General features: G+C 38.4%; 1 protein-coding gene and 1 long non-coding RNA gene across 2 annotated transcripts; both read right to left on the bottom strand.

The window, feature by feature from the left end:
* Positions 1–5,309: 5,309 nt before the first annotated feature.
* On the bottom strand, positions 5,310–14,807 carry LOC139972910 (uridylate-specific endoribonuclease D-like). The gene is made up of 7 exons (XM_071979222.1): positions 14,672–14,807; positions 12,118–12,246; positions 10,421–10,564; positions 9,223–9,364; positions 7,570–7,769; positions 6,888–7,108; positions 5,310–5,778 (listed from the first exon to the last, which is right to left on the bottom strand). The coding sequence occupies exons 1-7, from the start codon at positions 14,724–14,726 to the stop codon at positions 5,545–5,547; spliced, it is 1,125 nt and encodes a 374-aa protein (XP_071835323.1). The 5' UTR covers positions 14,727–14,807; the 3' UTR covers positions 5,310–5,544.
* A 1,623-nt stretch (positions 14,808–16,430) lies between these two features.
* Positions 16,431–17,737, bottom strand: LOC139972914 (uncharacterized). The gene is made up of 2 exons (XR_011795095.1): positions 17,404–17,737; positions 16,431–16,762 (listed from the first exon to the last, which is right to left on the bottom strand). It is a non-coding gene; the product is annotated as an uncharacterized lncRNA (long non-coding RNA).
* Between the last annotated feature and the right edge of the window lie 3,171 nt (positions 17,738–20,908).

Here is a 20,908-nt window from a genome sequence, read left to right as displayed (position 1 = left end):
AATAAACATATTCACCAATTGGTGTTTAACAATACCTCACAAATGAAACCTATGGAAGACTTTATTTTCCAAAAGGCGAAAGTTTCGTAAGAGCAACAGCAGTTTATTTTGTCTAGGTATTACGTAATAGGTAATGTTTGCCTCTTTTGTGTGCAGCTGCTGATGCTACACGACGCGCGGTTATTTTTTCCAAAGTAACGTGTACCACAGAACGTCAATGCTGTGGTATAGATACGTAACCCAACAGTCCAAGGTCAACCTTGTGCAACTTGGCGTACGGAAATGTGACAAAGTCTGCTCCTGCATTTGAAAGAAAACCAATCCTTGAATAAAACGTAGGATTACATCACATTGCCACGTTCCCGTTCAGTTTCATACCGTATGTTTTATAATTCAATGTTTCGAAGCCCAGACCGGTGAGTGAGAAATATGAATTGAAAAAAAGAAGGAACGATCAATATGTTGTACATCACAGAGATTTGACCATATATAGTTTGAGAATATAGTCGAAATCTGAAAATCAAAAACTCGAATTAAAATGTGGAAATTTCGATTAACATGTCCAAAATTTTGATAATGAAAGACAAATTCGTGAAGAAACTGAAGGTTAACAGGCGCGTATCCAGGATTTTCTAACCCGGGGGGCGCGAATTACTATCTAAGCGGAGCGCCACCATCGGTTGGCGCGGAGCGTACAAGAAAATTTCTGGTTTTGATACCCCCCAGATCACCGGAAATGGCACTTCTCGGGCTTGAAAATGACCAACCAGATGTACACTTTTGCCTGAGAACCAAGTATTTCCCATTTTTTCCCTTCCATCCATAACCTTTTGGAAGATTGTCACCAGTCACACATCATGTTCGACCTCATTGCATGTCCTATGGATCATTGCTTTTTGTAGGTGATTCTACGTCACGGCCCACAATATCCGAAAGCCCCACTTTTCAAGGTTTTAAGCCCATTATTTGTTGAGAATTTGAAAATTCCCATTTCTCGTGAATAAAATCACTTTAAAACATACCCATAATGTTGCACAAAATTCAATCTATGGACAACCAATATAGAAAAACCTCCTTCAACCCCTAACAGACAGGTCAAAATTGCACGAGTAGAGGAAAGTATGATGAAGAATGTTGGTCAGGAAAATTCCGACACAGTTAATTTATTGGTGTAGAAATATTAAAACCTCTTATAATGGCTTTTATAAAACTTGGTTGAAGGAAATGAAAAATAGCAGATATTTCCGAAACCGAACACTACACACATAGGCGTAGGTCCCACAGGAGGAGGGGGCTGCAGCCCCCCCCCCCCCCCGCAACCAAATTTTTCCCATTTTTTCGGGCACCTACTGAAAGAAAAATAAATAGCAATGAATAGCTTAAAAATGATCTCCTTGGTAATTAAAATAAAGTTCTAAGCTTGGCCGACATTACTACTGTAAAAGAGAGTTTTGACATAAATGGATCTGTATGATTTTTCTCCATCTACATAAGATATTTGGTTGTTTACATAGCATCCAGCGGTATACTGTGCAACTTTCACGGACCGTAAGGTACACGATACCATGCAATGTAATGACCGATGCTTGCTGATATGATATTGGCATCTATATGTTGAACGCGCGCTTCGCGCGCGAAAAATGTTGGTTATATTTTACGGGCAAGTCATTACAGCCCCCAAATCCAATTGGGCTCCTACGCCTTTGACTACACACATAGACAGTTTTTGAGGCTGTTCATCGTGGAACATGCATTTCAATGCTCACTGATATGATATTATATCTGCTCTAAGTTGCTTTACAAATTCGAACAGGCGTGTAGCGAGTAATTGCCAAGGGAGGGGCGAAGCCTGTAGGCAAACTATCTAAGCGAAGCGCCACCATAAGTTGGCGCGAAGCGTACAATAAAAATTTTGGCCGACAATGCCTCCCAGATCGCTGGAAATGACACTTCCCAGGCCTTGTAAGTTGCATCTCAGCATTGTCTATTTTGAAATTACTAGCGATGTCATAAAGAAAATTTGCTCGGGGGGGGGGGCGGTCGCCCCCTTCCCGAAATGCGTCATGTTCCCCGACGACTCGGTCGAGTTCAAGACCAGTGCACAGTTGGTTCCGTATAGCACAATTGTACAATTGCTTTAGCCGTCCATACACACACACGCGTTATGATAGACCATATATAGTACTTATATAGATACATTAGTGAGAGAGGAAAAATGGAAACGTCAAAAATGGAGTTGTCGATGTAAGGGGTAGGGTGAGGCGCACACCCCCTCCGTAATCCTTGATCTGTCACTGGCTACCCTGTGTATATAATAGGGATCAGCGCTTTAACTATGACTGTTCCTCTTTCTCTTCCCGAGGTCTTGGCTTTCTTCTACTCCCTCCTTTTCTCCTTTTTCTCTCTTTTTTCTTTTTCTTTTCCCTTCCTTCCTCTCCTCCTTTTCTTTCCCCCCCCCTCCTTTTCCCTTCTCTTTTTTCTCTCCTCTTTTCCTTACCCGGGGGGCGCGCGCCCTAACGCCCCCCCTGGATACGCACCTGGTTAACGATATAAATTTCGATATAATATCGACTCGCTGAAAAGACGAAATTGTGAGAGAGGGGTCGAAAACTAGAAATTCGGAGATAAAAGTTTACATTTCCAACGCCCCATTAGAATCACAGTAGCATCTACAAAACTAGAATTCTCCAGGGTAAGGCCCGAAGACCACCGGTTTTCTGACCCTTACTTTTCGACAGCATTCCAAGCAACTTATCTAGCACGGACCCCATGCACTTCGAGCCCCATCATGCATGCAGGGTCGGATCCAGGATTTAAAAAAAGTAGGATCGTGGACATAACCTTGTTGAAGTCGCCTCCCCACGCATGAAGAGGGAACTCAGGGAAAAAATAAATAAACGAGAATGGTGCATTTACAGGCTATAAATTAGTTTGCGAAAGGTTGTGCTAAATGTCTAATGTTTAGAAACATTGGGAGGAGGGTGTACACCCCTGGATCCGTGCCAGCATTGAACTAATGGTGACAAGACCAAATCAAAATTAGTATAAAAACCAAGTAATTTGTATACCAGCGTTGTCAGTCCTAGACAGTCCAAAACAAACTTTTCACAAAGTATCTCAGTTTCCCTTATGTTTCAGGTTTGGGGAAGCTTATTCTTCTGATATTACTAAATAAATATCACATAGGCCCAGTGTCGGATTATCGGCGGGCCCACCGGGGCCCAGGCCCGGCCCCCACATTAAGAGGCCCCTCACATTTGGGTGTCCAAAAATGGAGGCATAAGATGCCTTTCCGTCCGTCCGTCGATGGTCAACATGTAAAATACGGACCTTTGTTGGAAACTCCACACTGAGCAAAAGTTGTCTTTCCATAAATACATGGGGCCTATAAAGATGCATGGTCATTATTCTATGGCATTTGCGTAACTTGTCACACATGTGATAACACACTCCATAAATTCAGTGTTTACGAATGTAAATTTTGTCGGTTTTGCAAAACAAATTGGCATCCCTGTAGATATTTGGATGACGTCCTATAGCTATCAACCACCGATCATGTAATTCCTACGGAATACGGAATATTGATTCCTGGAGGGGCATTAGAAAACAACGTAAAAACAAAAATACCAAATTTACATATTAATTGTGACATTAAGTCAATTTCCAGAACATGAGATTTCAAAATTGAAAATGTTGAGATGCAACTTGCAAGGCCTGGGAAGTGCCAAATCCAGCGATCTGGGAAGTATTTTCTGCCAAAATTTTCGTGCACGCTACAGCGATTGGTGGGTGTCCGCTTAGATAGTGGGCCTAATCATGAGAGGGCCCCAAAACTATTCTGGCCCGGGCCCCCCATAAGCTAAATCCGGCCCTGCATAGGCCTATCACAAGATGATCCATGAATTGACATCACTTTATGTAAATGTGAAGATGTTGTTGGCCTTCCTTACTCCTATTAAGGTCGATTAGTCAGTTTATTTTGGCAATGATTCTAGAGCACGTATTATATACAGTAGGTCAACGTTGGTATTAATGTATAGAGAATTTGGGAGCAATTTGAATTTCTGTATATAAGGGGGTTCATGAAGGTTGAAGTTTTCTACATTTTGCACAAACATCCCAATATTGGGTAATAATATGAAACATTGAGGCATGTTTACATAGTTATGCTCATGAGACATAATTGTTCATTTTAGTAAAAATTAATATCTTTACCTGAGAGGGGGCGGGGGATACTTCTGTGGCCAAACAAATTTCCTCGGTTGGTATGTGAAAACAAATTAAATTATCGTTCATGGGAAGCTAACAGAAAATCGGTTGATAGACGTAGAAGTTATGAAGAATCACGTCAGCTTAGTATCCTATGAATGAATCGAAGAGACGATGTCATCAACTTTACCTCAACTTAAAACTATTCCAGACGGCTAGTGAATATCTTGTAAACCGGAATTGCTATAGCAATATGAACTGCACTCAAAATTATCTGTTTGATTTAGCAATGATTTAGAATTTTAACTTTTGCCTAAGGCCACCCATAGTAAAACCCCCATGCTTCGTAGATATGTTTGCAGAACACAATTGAAGACTCGCCCTAAATGGCGTGCCGCCCTCTGTTAAAAAAATAAAAAAAATCTGTCCTCAAGTGAAGTTTTTTCTTTTCGCTACAAAACGCAGACAGTAATGAAACGTGATACCTTGTTATCTTTTATCTGGGCCTGAGATGTCCATCGCTGCTATGTACACTGTGTTGTGGGTATTGACCGTAGCTGCAATATATTGACTGTACACTAGTGTCTATTTACCGACGGTAGAAAGCTGTGTGTGCATTTTCTGGGATAGATGGTGCATGGTGTCTAACACTTCTGTTATATACACCTCATTCGAAACTAGGTCAGATTACCGGCATCAGACGTTTCTTTGTGTGCGAGTCTTCACTCCCTTTAAACTTACTTCAAATACACGTAATTTGACATATGTATTGACAAATGGTTCCATTACAGACAATTGACAGCAAGAAGTATGTCGGCAGCTCACCCCTGGAAAACCCGGAACCAAAAGTGTTAAAAACATAGAGCCAAACACTGCGCTCTCTTGTAAGTTAAACATCGGCTGAACTGATTCAAGTTTTAATCTTAAATGGTGGAGGGGTTAATTCGTTATATTGTAAAGCGATTAACCGAATGGTGGTGGGGTTCATTCGTTATATTGTAAAGCGATGAACCGAATGGTGGAGGGGTTCATTCGTTATATTGTAAAGCGATTGACCGGTCTGACAGCCTGATAAAGAAATTAGAACAGCATATCAATCGTTTCTTTTGTACTGCTACATATTTCGATCTTAATTGCACAAATGGTATATATTATATAACATTACATAATGGAATTATAAATGTGAAATATTATGGAATCATGTTATCATAATATCACAGTTAAACATATTAATTTTCAGACGTGAATCAACGAAAATTGTTGCTGCCGATACAATTAAGCAGGGTTCTCTTGTTTTCTGATTGATGAAGATGGTCTGATCCTAACTTCATCCATTTAAACCGCAAAGTAAGCAGATCCCACTTGATTGGTGTTGGACGACATGTCATATGTTTGAATAGCCACTGAGGAACCGTCAAGGGTGAAGTTACAGCGAGCATTCTTGTGCTTAAGAAAGCAAGTGGTGAACATGGCCATCTCAAATTCTGGACTTGCTCCAAACATCATCGATGTTATGGTCTTTACCCTCGAGGAAGAGCCCCAAGAGAATTGCAAGGAGATCAGATTTGGCTGAAGAATCGAAAAATAATAGACCATTATTGACCTGAACACAAGTTTAAAATTAAGCAAATATTTCTCAGAATATGACGTAACAACTACAGAATAATTAGTGAGTGTACGTTGACCAATTCGTCCGTGTAACATTGTTAAAACAATATGTAAATAAACGGTAATATTACTGTAGCAGGTCGTTCAATATATTTTTTTCGGCTATCAACTATTATTGAAGCATCCGTTGATTTTTTTTAATTTTTTAATTTTTCATATCAAGTACTATATATTACAGAAGAAAGTAAATTTGAGCATTCCCAACGTTAACTAATTTTTGTATAAATTAAAAATTCTTTTACAAGTTGAGAAACATTTAGATCATAGTAAACATCGAGGACCTCTATCATACAATCTCCAATGAGACACTTTTAGTAATTGTGCTATGCTCATTGAATATTTGTAATCAAACAGTTATTTAGTGTCATATATACGTTTTTATATAATTTTGTTATTATGGCAAAAGATTTGACAATAAAGGATGGCTAAAAAAAAAAAAAATGTCGTTCAATATAAAAGGTGTTCAATAACAGGAAAACGTTGTCTATAGCATGTGCATTCATCATTAATTAAAAAAACACTGCCGTTCTGTTAAATAAAAGGACATTGTGAACATAAATGTACCACAAACCGTAAAGTAAAATCACAGTGTTGGTCTTGTAGATGAGTTGAATGCTGTTTTGATAGCATGACGTTCATCTAAAAGATCTCAAGTTAACGGTGGGTATACAATAACACAATTGAACATTTGTGTGAATGTTTCAATTACCAATTGAATAGTGTATACGCTATTCAATTTTGCATACTATCACAAAAGTGAAGATGTAGCCCAAATTTACGTGGGTACTGTGGTAGGCCTAATATTCTCGCTGAAGCGATTTGGGCTGCAGACCGTCTTTCTTAATTAATACATTCGTTACCCCCATTTTGTCGCCCGCCTGATATCGAATATAGGCGTTATTAATTAATGAAGAGCGAAGCGTCACTGACTGTAATGCATGGATCAGGTTATTATTTCTAGTTATCAACTTCCATGTATTTACTTGCTAATTGACAGATTGTATACTTACATTAGCCTCCTCCACGTATCCAAAGTAGTTGATATCACCCTCATTCTCTTCTTTGTAAAATTGAATCCAGTTGTGGAAGCCATTAACTGCTGTGGAAGACTTCCACTCTCCCAGAAAACAGTGCTCAAATCCGCTGGAATCTCCACTTGTTTGACGCTTATAGGATGAGAACCACATGGTCTCCATTTTGCTCCTTAAATCGCTCTCGGAAGTTACCAAACCTGTCGGTTAAAATCAACAAATCATGTCAAGTTGCCTTAGGGGCTGATTCGATTGGTCCGTCTGTAGTAATATTACGGGCCTTTTATTTCTTTTTCTTTTTACTTTCGAATATTTCGTAAAATAACTTTATATATTTGAAATTTCTTTTTAGCTCCCTTACCCCCCAATTAGAACAGAAATATCAACATCTTCTAAGTAAAATGGCCAATTAAATATACTGTTGAGTATCTGGGAAGAATTTGGATGGCATGAGAACCTTCAGAAATGAAATTTGGAGAAATTTTAGGATCGTTGGTATATGAAAATTTCGCGATCATGGCTGATGACCTCGGATGTGGTATGGCTAAAAAAGTTCTCGACGTGCCCCCTCTTTTATGATACTACTTGCATCGGGCCTTGGTATGAGAAGATTAAACTTATACCTCATCAAATAAGCATGGGTAGAAGATGTTGAACTTACCCTCCGCCATCAAATAGCTGGTAGTTTTTCCCATCACAGTGGTAGCAAATATAGCGTCAAGAAAGGTATCTATTTCCGCATTTTCTGCGGCTGTGAAGGATTCTGCCACTCCTTCACTTGTGATGTAGTTGTCAAGAAGATCGTAGAACGGCGCGAAAGTAGCTCCATTGAGGATGGATTGATCGAAATAAGTGAACAAACTGTAAAAAGTAACAGAAATTATAATTAAAATGCCTTCTATAGGAATGTGGCAAACCTGAATGGAAAATCAAATAAAACGATGTCAAAACGCTTCATTTTTTGGGGTAACTTTTGAGTTTTTATATGCAAGTGTTTTATAACTGATTTATTTCACTGCTTCGTTTGTTTATAGGTTTCCCAGCACACCCATCGAATGATATTGTGTAGCATGCATATAGGCTATCCATTATGTTTATTCCGCTAATAGTATACCATTTAATCATTATGTGTAAGCAATATAACAGTATTACAAGTTTTTTTCGTTAGTCAACCACATTTCTTCAAAAACAAGCGACCAAGGAAAATGGTGACTAGCCATTCCTACCGTATCTCTTGACAGGTGCTTAGGCGCTGGGGTGGGGGAGGGGGGGTCACTGGGGGCACGTGCCCCCATTTTTTCCCCAAAATAGCAAATTTGCCCTACTGGCAATTGAATGTGCCCCTTTGATGCAGAACTGTCGTTTGGATATCTTAAGCTTTTGTTAATTTTAATATTTTATTTTAATTATTCATTTTTAGTCTGTACGTGTTATTTTTAAAAAGGATTCCCATATCTTAGTGTAACACGGTTAACAATAAACAATCTCAATATATGCACAAATTAATGTTGCAGCTCATTCTACTAGCACATTACTCTATACTACATATGCTCCGTCAGTTTAATCCTTGGAAAATTCTAAATTATGGATGGACAGACGTACAGATGTAGGTTGATAGAGTCACGTGCACATTATTGATAGCATATTAACACATCATTTATAAGTGGTATAGCCCGTGTGTATCGGTTTATAGCATAACGAATGGTGGTTGTGGAATGAGAAAGTGCCCCTTTGATGTTGTGCCCCCCACTTTCGAAAGCTTCCTACCCCTCCCCCACCCTGTCCGTTAATATGCCAATACTGTTTAAGATCACTAATCGCAAACTTTCAGGAATCACTACAATTTTTAAACTACCAACAGTTTTACCACTGACGAATACACTGAGTGACTGTATTGATAGAAGTCAGTCTTGGAGAATTAACAACACAAGATCAGTCGGAAAAAAAAACCATGATGTCGGTAAACTAAAATGTTTAAAACTTATAATATACTGGTAACTTCCGGATATTTGTGATGGATGTTATCCTTGCATGTCTTTTTGTGTATGAGAAAGGGAAACATTGAACAGAATTATAGCATCTTTAAAGATCATGCTTGGATCAACATTAACAATTAGAATTGAAACGGAAAAGTGAAGGCATCACTAACGGTGCTTAAATGAAGTATTCCAGATATTTTAGAAAAGGTGAATAATTTGAAAACTAAAATAGATGCAACTATGACACGTGTAGTGAGTATGTGAAGTCATTGCTAGGTAGATCGTTTAATATCTGACTATAGTTAATCTCTTCTGATGATATATTCAGTACTTACTCTCCCGACGAACGATCGACCTTGTCACCAGTGTTGGAGATATACGTTCCACGGTTGTAGCTGTAGCGACTGCTAGAGATTCTGTTGGTGTCGCTTGACCACAAATCCTCAGCGAATTCAGTCAAAGTCAAGGCACCACCAGCTAAGATATGTAATATTAAAACAATTACTTGAGATGGTCAATGGTACAGCTGATGAGAGTGATTAAGATTCAACCAAATACGAAAGAAATGGTCACAAATAGCAAACCACCAAAACAAATGGACCTTTAACAGCATGTGATACACGTTGAATATGTTACATTGATTGAGAACAGGTTGGACGGTAGGGAAGGGGTAGGAGGGTGTAGTCCCGGGGCTCGTGGTCAATTATGGGGGATGGGGAAGATGATGTGAAAGTATAAAATAGAGAATAATGTATATGGGGTTCAGTGACATATTTTTGTCTCGGGCCCGTCCTCGCTCCATACTTGTGAAACATATACTGATTAACTCCTTGACTGAGATTGTCTTTATAGTTTCTCCTTAAACAAGGCCTTAGTCCATTTCTCACCGCATATATATACTCAAGATTCTTTAGCGATCGTAAGGAGTACGAGGGCCATGAACTTTTACTTTCTTCTAGAGAGAAAAAAGTTTGAACTGGACTTTGGCCTCAACGGTTCCTAACGGCTTTGCATGGTGTATAGTGCTTGACTCACTACAGGCCTATATATACTGATGCTGGCATGATAAAGGCATTTCTCTTCAACATCTGTTGTGGCGTGAATACAACAAGATAAAGATACAGCTGCTGATGGCAAGATAGATTATGTAGCGACCCAAGCAGCTGCTTCAAATGATACTATATTGTAACCGTCTATATAGGCCTATGTGGTTCACAGTTACAAGATGAGCCCAGCAGGCTGTAATATACCTAATACAGAGAACATATATACATTAAGGAACAGTAAAATTTCGTTACCATTACTACGGAATCCATACATATACTGATATAACTCCGTATATGATTTTACTCTAAAGTAATTACATTAGCACGTCTTACAATAAAACCGTTTTTTCATCACACAGGATGACATTGTTAATGGTAGTACACTCGGTATATATAGGTACAAAATAATAAATTTATATATACGATTACTTGAGTCATACCTGAAGGATTGCACTGTACACAGTAAATGAGTAAGGGATAAACTTACAACCACCAGAGTGGACACTTGGACAGTTTGCATTGTTGAAATCACTACAACAATTTCCGAAAGATGAGCATTGGTCATTACACTGACATGGAAGCGCAGCGTCATAGGGTACTAGACATCGGTCATAGCAGGAGCTCGTCGCCGCTGCAAGTGCGAGAAAAAATAATAGCGATTATAAAAAGAGAGAAAAAAGAAAAGAAAACATTCGCCAGTCTCTGCTTGGATCATTAACTTATTATAATTAAATGTGCCATTCGAACATAACACCAGACAGCAAAACTGAAGTGTGGTTTCGATGATGCTACATGAACAATCTTATATGAATGTGACACACTAGACATACTATGTTTTACCAAAATGACAGATAATCGTGTTTTGTCGATTTGTTTTCTGCAGATCAACGCTAGAGGGATCTTGTGTAATTAACTTATGAATTTCACTATCGCAAAACTCGGAATAAAGCGGATAGCCTACAACTTTTAAAAGTTTGTTGTTTGGCTATGCTAATTTAATGCTCTCATATGAAAACTTCAGATTGGAATGTCCCAAGTTTATTGTTAGTACTCTACCTGGGCCGCTAGTACTATACTCTAATGTGTATGGGTTTCCCGCATAACCAAGCCGTCGTGATATCGATGCTTAATAACCTTTTTTAATTGGTTGAGAAATTAATAATTGACCACAACATATTTATGAATGCCTTTAAAACACATTACGTACTTCGTAAGATGAAACGGTTCCCTGTCATAAAATGTTATTTTAGATTTTATGTCATGCTTTCGCTATATGTTTATAAATGCTCCGTGGAGTTTGTGAATAATCTCCGCACATGAAAACTTCCCGTGCATCATGCACGTGCAGATAACGAACCATTTCTCACCGTTAATTCGCATTGAGATTGGTCATTGATAAAAATCTAACTAGGCGACAGTTAATTTTCGTAAACGGCGCCTAGTCATTTCCCAACGTAACTACATACACTGCCTGAAGTTTTCATTTGGCACTGAATCTCGACAATTGCGAAATACGACGGAAAACTTCAACAACGGAAGCAAAGATATACCGTTGGCCTATAATCCCTATGAATCACATTGGAATCGTTCATACTAATAGCAACGTCGTATGTACAAACAGCACACCTTTGTAATGCAACGACCGACGTATGCAGTCAGCGGCACAGTGTAGCTATAGGCAATTTGTTCACGACTTCTGAATTCGGATTCTACGGATGCTCATAAGCTAATTACGGTAGATTATGAGACAAGCATTCCACAATTTGGCGTCTGGTGACTCCAGATGGTTTGACTCCCCCCCCCCCCCCAAAAAAAAAAAAAAACATATGCAACTGGTACTGAACGTGTCACAACTATTTACTAAATATGAGATTGGTCCCTTCTTGAGATATCGTGTTTAAAGGTTTTCACATTTTGATCCCTAGTGACCCCAAATAAACTTTGACCCCCACGAAAACAATAGGCTTCTTTTTCTTAAAGGGGTACTCATTCACACGATAAACGAGATTGGTCCAAGCTTTCCTTCTTGAGATATCGTGTTTATAAAATGTCAAAATTTGACCCATGGTGGCCCCAAACTGGTGACCACAAAGGTTATACATTTCATCGAAACCAAAATACATTTGTCTGACGACTATAGCTTTGCCTGGCTTTATTAATGTGTCTTGTTGTACCTGCACCTACCTGTATCACAGCCAACAGAGAAAAAGTCCGAACAACAATTCCCGTAGTTGGGACATGCATCGTTGCACTGACAGGGCAGAGTGTTGTCGTAATCTATTAGACATCTATTAGCACACAAACTCGTGTTGCCTATCAAAAACAACAAAATATAATGCAACGTATTGTAAATAACTAAAGAGCGTACCACTAAAAACCAAGCTTAATATATTCTGCACCATGATCGACAAATGGCATTTATTACAAAAAGCGTTCCGTGGATAAGAACCTTTTTTAAAGATTTTTTTCTCTACAATATTCGTTACTTTTGCAATTCGTTGCTTAGAATAGACAATGCCACGTGAATTTGCAGTCTGAATGTCATTTTGAAATTGTCACCATGGGCAGTGGCGGCGCCAACGGGGTTGGTGGGATGAGGGGGTGGGGGGAATTCCCACAAGCATGGTGCATATATCAGTTCCTTTCTCCCTATAATGTACACTAAAATACCTCAATAAATGTGACCAAAGTGAGCAAGTGTATGACTCATACAGCTTAACCGTAATTTATGGGACCTGTACGGGGGCTGTTCGATTTTGAAGTGGGATCACAAAACGAAATGCATGAATCTTTATATTTTGTTCTTGAGATAAATTGAATTTAAACAAAATCAAACAAAATTAACAAAATCTATAATAGTGGTAGAAATATTTGTTGCAATACCTATAATCAATGTTATTCAATCAATCAATCAATCAATCAATCAATCAGAAGACATTTATATAGCGCCAAAGTCAACAGAAATTATTTACTTAGTTTCATGCATATACACCAGCCCTATTAATGAAAATGGATCTGTCCTATGAAACCTACGCTAGCTTAATATGAAGAGCTAGACCCATGACAACTCCTTCCTTTTTTCTAAACCAATATTCACATTTTTGATTCACAAAATAACTCCTACATCAATCAACATCTAATGACCTTGGCAAATAATTTTACCTAAAATTCAAAAGAAATAGGTTTCGAATGGACCTCATTTCATGCTGTTCGTAAATTTGTACGGTATTCGAGTATAACGCAGCGTTATGTGCACCATGTATGTAGAATAACATACAGTGGAGCGTCAATCTCTTGCCAATTGGTGATAATAAGTCCGAGGATTTTTGTTTAGAAGGGGTTCAGTAGGTTGGTACCGGGTCCAATTTAAAGAATTAAACGAATGAACATCAATTTCATATCAATGAAAAGTACATACCAAACACTTTGTAATGCCCCTTGCATGGAATGATCAATACATGTTTTTGGCAGTTGTAATACGGTAAAGAGGAGGATTTTTCAAAAAGCGTTTTAGTATAGTATTTACTGTGCAATTTTAATTGTGTTTTTAGGCTCAAACTTTCCTAAGTGAATATTTTTGACCCCCCAAGTCCGATTGGGTTAATATGTTGTTCTTCTTTAAATTATCTTTAAGGAGTTAAGAGAAAAAATTGCATGGCAAATACTGCTTGAACCACTGAAATCGGCAGTTCAACGTTTGGATTATCCGCAGTTGGAACATGTACCCTGTGGCAAAATGCATAGGCTTTAATATGACATGGTTTCAAGCAGCTTGCGTGTTGCACGGGACTTGCGCTAACGAATTGATACGGCTCCCCCCCCCCCACAGTTCGCCCTCCCCTCCCCGTCAGCTACTCTGAAATACTCTCCCTTATGTATATATTTGCCGGCGTTAGTTAATATTAGGCTAACGAAATGCTTTCTTACATGTGTTTTTGTTATGTAACTAAGCTACGAAAGAACAAGAAATATCTCAAAATGCTGCAACTTCTGGGGACTTCGCTCCCCTGCATGCCCATAACTGAAGTGTACTACACTTCTTCCAAAACGCCACCAAGGCGAACAAGAATTATCTAAAATGATCATATTTTCTTCCTCGCCTCCACTTCTAGCTATCAACAGTGTATAGCAATGATCATAAAGCATGATGCCGCTTTTATTGGAATATGGTTGAAGCATCGCTCAGATAGGCACTGCAGACAGGCGCGTTGCGAGGAATTTGTCAAGGGGCGAAGCTTGTAGGCAGAGTATCTTAGTGCCACCATGAGTTGGCGCGAAGCGTACAGGAACATTTTTGGTTGAAAATGCCTCCTACATCACTGGAAATGGCACTACCCAGGCCTAGTAAGTTGCATCTAAGCATTTTTTATTTTAAAATTACTAGCGATATCATAAAAAATATGTGCTCAAATGGGGGGGGGGGGGGGTGCGCGGTCGTCCTTTTCGCTCCCCCCTGGATACGCGCCTGACTGCAGTCGGTCTCGAAAACGAATTTCATGCAAAATTAAAGTTTTAATACATTAAAATGTAGTGATGAAGCGTGGAGGACAAGGACGTTTACCACCCCTTCCAAGTTTGCCCCCCTCCCCCTTTGCGGCTTTAGAAATTCTGGCGTCGCCCTTGACTGTGAAATAATTAGGTCAAGTGTTCCTTTCGCCATGAAGTGGAGTTTTGCCTGCTACTTGAGGTGCGGAAAGGAAAGGTGCGGAAAGGAAATTAATACTGTGTTTAAACTCACCCAGCACTGAGCTTAGCAGGCACATGCAAATAACGAGGGTTAGCGAAAGTCTCATCTTGGTGATGTGATGTTGTCGAATGCAGGGACTCGTCAAACTTGATGGACTTCTTTAGTCTTCTTCTAAGTGGAACAACATCTGTTACTATTTAAACTGGTACCACGATGTCAAGATACAGCATAAGATAAGGATCATGTGAGGGCTTGATAAATGAATCTTCTTTATTGAATTTGTCAATGCACTTTCAATGCTTCCTTGAGAAGAGGAACAACTTTATAGCATGTGATCAATCGGAATTAAAGACGAACTATTGCAACACCGATTCTGTATGAAAACAGGAATTCATCAATAGTTTACTTGCACTGACCTAAAATAATAAATTATCATTATAAACAATGCTCACATTATCATCAGCTAATCTAGTTATGCCTGGTTTTGAAAAGAAACAAAGAAAAGCAAATAATTTGGATATTTTCCTACTCTATGATCATTTCAGTGACAACCAGACAAAATGCAGGGGTTTTCCTGAGTTGATAAGTTTTCTTCTCGACTTAGGATAGGTTTGGTAAGTTCCGAATGTTTAAATCATAATACAAATAGGCAACAATCGGGTACTCATTACCAAAGCAAAAATCACGCTTTATGATTAAATGCTACATATAAGCCACACATTATAATTTCAATATCGATTGCAAACGTCTGTAAAGTAATGAACTAGATATGTGATCAAATTTCATATGTCGTTCATACTTTTCAGTGGACCGACCCAAATGACTAATTAGTTGACAAAGGATTGTGTAACTAACGAAATTATCAAAATTTCCATTATGAGAAGTTTCCACCTGTATATCAGCGACCTGAATCCAAATAATCTCAGATAAGGCGTTAATAGGTAACATAAGGATAAGCCACAGACGTCAGACAGGTAAGGCGTTAACAGTCGACATATACGTTTTAAGAAAAAGTCGCCCAGGAAAGAACCTGGGCACGAAAACCAAACTACCAAACGACTGATCCGCTCTCAGCCCCAGTCCCCTTGCATCGGGACTGTGACTGTGTGATCATCGTCAGGTGTGTATCACCATTCCCTGAAAGAACAGATACTACACATGATCTTAGCCAAAAGGCAGTCGACATATGGATCAGCCAAATATATTACACAGTTAAAAACTGGCATGTGACTTACACGTAGCTTCCATTACATTGATTAAATGTGTTTCGTTCCACCTTCAAATAGTTAGTGACAAGGATACTTGGGTATCTTTGTACTTTCCAGAACATATTCGTAGTTCTGCATGTATGAATGGATGGCAGTTGTGATGATGACGATGATAATACATGATGATACAACTCAGGGTTGATCTATGAATAATCATGAGTTTGTATGAAAATGCACTCCATTAACCTCACTCTCGAAAGTAAAATATCCATAGCCAATCTTCTTCTTTGTGAAGGACATATGCGAAGGAAGTGTGTTCTGTTGTTAATGGAAATGAACGTTCTATCGGATATATCCTAACTTAAACCTGACTGTGATACTGAGATGCCAGATAGACGACGATGCCTGATGTGGTATAATGATACGTGGTGTTGTATAGTGCATCACGGTATATGCGGATAAATGAAGCATTACTTCAATAATGATACGTGGCGTTGTATAGTCACGGTATATGTGGATAAGTGAAGCATGACTTTAATGATGATACGTGGCGTTGTATAGTGTACCACGGTATATGAGGATAAGTGAAGCATGACTGTAAAGATGATACTTGGCGTTGTATAGTACATCACGGTATATGCGGATAAATGAAGCAGGACTTTAATAATGATACGTGGCGTTGATGTTACGTGATGATACGTGGCACTCAAGGAGTGTTAGCTCAGTGGTTAACGCCGGTGCCTTCCAGTGATAAGGTCCTCAGTTCGGGTCACTCCAAGATTAATGTATATATATCGTCCAGTTACACAGTTATTGACAATTGACAATTCATAATCAAGGACGTTAAATTTGAATCCAAGAGACTGACTTCGGCCAGCTTGAGGCTTTGATAAGCCAATGAGGCTTCTTCCCGAGTTCCTGCTTGCAGGAGGATCTAACATACAAGTGAAGAATGACTTTAATTTTGAGACGTGTCGTTGTATAGTGCACTAAATTGAAAGTTGTTTTAATAATTATATTTAAATTTTTCTCTGACTCATTAAGGTTAAGACTTAAACTTTTATGTGAGGGCCAGGGGTCAGTGAGGGAAGTATTTTATAATGGAGGAGTACTATCTTGACAAATGTCATTGTCACTGCAAAGATCGTATGTATCTCTTTACTGAAGTTTATATCAGGAGTTGATAGTTACTTCTTACGTGTTCGTGTTCCCCAGATAAAGTTAAGTATGATAACAGCGCTAACAAACCCTGATTTATAATCCTATTGCAACAACATGGCTGCCACAATCACTTCCACCTTTCGACTAGTCAACAGGCTGCCTTCCAATCTCCTGTGTTGGGAAGAAGTCTGTAATGGAGCAAACACTGTCAAGCTGAATTTCCCATGGAGCAGTAGAACAGCTGGGCTAAAACTACTAATAAGCAATTTATTTAACTAATTATTTCCCGCTAGTTACCGAATCTGATTAAGAACAGAACATTCTGGCTTACATAGGTCTTCATTTAAGCCTACTACTAAATAACTTAATTAGGTTATTGTAGGTTTTAATACAAATAGTAAGATTTTCACGTACCTAGATAACAAAAATACGACTTCTTAACAGAAAGATATAGTCAAAACAACACCTCGACTGGTAGGCTGCAGCAACAACTTTTTCAACAGTATAACCATGAACCTGTGTGTTCCACTCACAGCAGTAGGAAATTATCAATGTTATATATATATATACACCTTGATGCACTATACAACGCCATGTATCATCATTAAAGTCATGAGTCATTTATCCTCACATACCGCGATGCACTATATGAGTTGGACTGGCGCTTGTACTGAGCTGCCGTGAATGAAATGAGTAGTGCAGTTTTTTGGTGATTAAATAAGTATTTTTTTCATCTTTTGATGTCTTTATGTGTGACTACTAACACTAACCATGTTGTTTTTAAGGAATTCCAAAAACGGGTTAGATGTAAAACCGTGTTTTATTACAGTTAGTATTTACTATAGATATATGCCTTTCTTCAGTGAAAGTGTATAGTCATGATGCACTCCAACAATACCAATGCATAGGACGGCATCGACAACTATACTAAATAGCAGAGACATTGCATGATATCCGGAAATATATGCACGACGTCACAATAGACTCACATCTAGTTGGTGAGCAAACTGCAAGAACAACCAATACAACGACTATACAGAGGCACACGGGCAGGTATACAGAATCGGATTAGGAACACATAGCTGTCTAATTTTAGCTTTCCGTATGGATTTAAGTGAATTAACGGAAGTAGTCTCAAGTTATATTGGCTTTGTCAGTGACGTATGTATACCACAAAAGCGACTGGCACCCACTGATATGATAAAACGAATACCCCCGGACAACAGTATTAAACAACAGGATTAAACAACAGGAATAAACAACTGGATTTAACAACAGGATTAAACAACAGGATTAAACAACAGGATTAAACAACAGGATTAAACAATATGATTAAGCAACAGGATTAAAAAACAGGATTAAACAGTATGATTAAACAACAGGATTAAACAACAGGATTAAACAATATGATTAAACAACAGGATTAAACAACAGGATTAAACAATATGATTAAACAACAGGATTAAACAACAGGATTTAACAACAGGATTAAACAACAGGATTAAACAACAGAATTAAACAATATGATTAAACAACTGGAAAAAGACAAGCAGAGGGCTTTTGAGGAGGGGAATAAAAACCTACGGAATAAGATACAGAGTACAACTAACAAATATGTACATGACATAAGAAGTAACACTTTTGGACAAATAAAAGGAAACTCTCGTACTTTTTGGGATATTGTCAAATCTATAAGAGATCCGAACAGAGATGGCAATATTATGCGTATCGATAAAGAGCTATAGGGAGTGAATTGACTGAATATTTTGGACGATTTAATGATTCTGTCAGTAAAGACATCCCATTAAGTTTACCCGAATTAAAGGATGGTTTTCCTAAATTAGATGTTAATCTGGTATCTCGCCAATTCAGTAAAGTTAACAGCGGTGTTGCATGTTAATCAGACAAGATTCCCCGGTGGGTATTTAAATGCTGTCCAAATGAATTAGCCCCTGTTTACGCATCATTTCAGGAAAGCGTTCAAAATATTGAAATTCCTAGTTTGTGGAAAACAACATTAACATCCCCTGTTCCCAAAATGAAGAAACCCAAACATGTTAATGATTCTGACCAATTGACTTAGCAAGTATTGCATATAATAGCATGCAAAAGTTCTTGTTACCACAGTTAATGAAGAGTATTGATCAGATTTGGGCAAGGGCGGCGGAACCGGGGGGGGGGGCACAGGGGGCACGTGCCCCCCACTTTTCCTCAGGTTAAAAATGTGCCCTTTTTTTCTACATAAAAATTGTACTCTTGATCACCTTATTAGGTTAGCGATATTTCAGTAAGAGATCTAATCCTCATTTAGAAGTATTAATGAATTTATGTGGGTCAAACTCAAATGTTTACTACCACAAGATTTCTAACATTCCGGTTAGTGCCATTCATAGGCGTAGGAGCCCAGTTTGATTTGGGGCCTTCGTGTTAATGTCAATATCATATAGGCATGCATCGGTTGTTACATCGCATGCCAATAACATACAATCGTTTACCGTCTTATTACCCTTTCATATGGGATAGAATTATTGGGGAAGTCGTTACAATAATAATGATAATAATAAGATCAGGTTAACCATTGAAAAACACATTGCAAATTATTTTTCTTTCAGTAGGTGCCCGAAAAATTCTCAGCATATTGCCCGAATTTCACAAACATTTTTGGTTTGGGGGCTGCAGCCCCCAGCCCCCCGCCTCCTACGCCTATGGTGTCATTATGCATATTCAATTTGCCAACTTCCTAATGCATTTCCAAAAATGCATTGCTATATTACATTGTGACTTTGTAATAAGCGGAAGCCATTTATAGCCTACTATGAATAATGAATATAGTTTTAATATCCCATAACCTACCCCATCCTTTCGTATTTTGACATAGTTCATTTGCTTTCATGCATGTATCGATCGCGTGTGCAGGGACTTTATAATGATTTCACCTAATTTCGTCTCGAAGAAAACTTGTTTCCCAATTTGCACATATTGCAGTGCTAGTATGCAGTTTTTCCTTGAGGGGGGGGGGGGGGGGCGTTGATGGAGTGATGTGTATACGCAAATAAGATAATACAATAAGAGTTATCAAGGGTACTAAATATCAGGTTGCATCAGTCCAATCGAATTTCTTCAAAGTGCCCTTCGACGTCGGTGCCCCCCCCCCAGATTAAAAGTGCTTCAGCCGCCCTTGGATTTGGGATAAACGTCAATTTGCTTACAAAACAGGTGTATCCTGTATCGACGCTGTGCTGTTACTAATCCATGAAATTGTGAAACCACTATATCAAAGGTGTTGTTCCTCGATTTCTCCAGTGCATTCAATACAGTCCTTCCGAATCAATTAATTAAGGAATTATCTAGATACTTTATTGAGCCATGACTCATACATCGGATGGCTTACTTTTTAAAGGGATGGTCACGACAAGTTAAATTGGAGAAAGGGTTGTCAGATAAGTCTGAAATAAAAGTTGGTGTACCTCAGGGGGGTCCATTATCTGCTTTATTATTTAATATACACAATTATGAAATCAAATTTAATGATCACATCTCCGTCACAAAATATGCCGACGACACTGCAATTTCATGCAAAGTATCCAAAAGTTCATTTGTCTGTGATCAATCAAATTTCCCAACGATCTCTTAACGACTCGGTATCAACATGTGATCAAAAGAATTTGTTCCTCAATCCCAAACAGTCTAAGGAAATGTGCTTTGCAAAATAAACATAAAGCATGAAGGCCTTGTGTCATCATAATCACAAAGTGTACAAATACAGTTTCATTTTTTCCCCAGTATAAATATAAATATTATAAAAAGGACATCAAAAATTCAAAAAGTAAATTACGAAAATTGAAGATGAATTGGTAAAAAGTTCATTTAAAAATATAATTAAAATATGAATATTATTATAGAAAATTAAATATTTAAA

This window comes from Apostichopus japonicus, chromosome 9 (assembly GCF_037975245.1).
Source record: "Apostichopus japonicus isolate 1M-3 chromosome 9, ASM3797524v1, whole genome shotgun sequence".
NCBI lineage: Eukaryota > Metazoa > Echinodermata > Holothuroidea > Aspidochirotida > Stichopodidae > Apostichopus > Apostichopus japonicus.
This window is presented reverse-complemented; position numbering and strand designations above follow the sequence as displayed.

Excerpts from the sequence above, each read along its gene's own strand:
- LOC139972910 (XM_071979222.1), bottom strand. The coding sequence starts at position 14,726 with ATGAGACTTTCGCTAACCCTCGTTATTTGCATGTGCCTGCTAAGCTCA. Across the intron at positions 10,565-12,117 it reads CTCTGTTGGCTGTGATACAG|CGGCGACGAGCTCCTGCTAT; the intron begins GTAGGTGCAGGT and ends TCGCACTTGCAG. Across the intron at positions 7,109-7,569 it reads CAGCTATTTGATGGCGGAGG|GTTTGGTAACTTCCGAGAGC; the intron begins GTAAGTTCAACA and ends TTTAACCGACAG.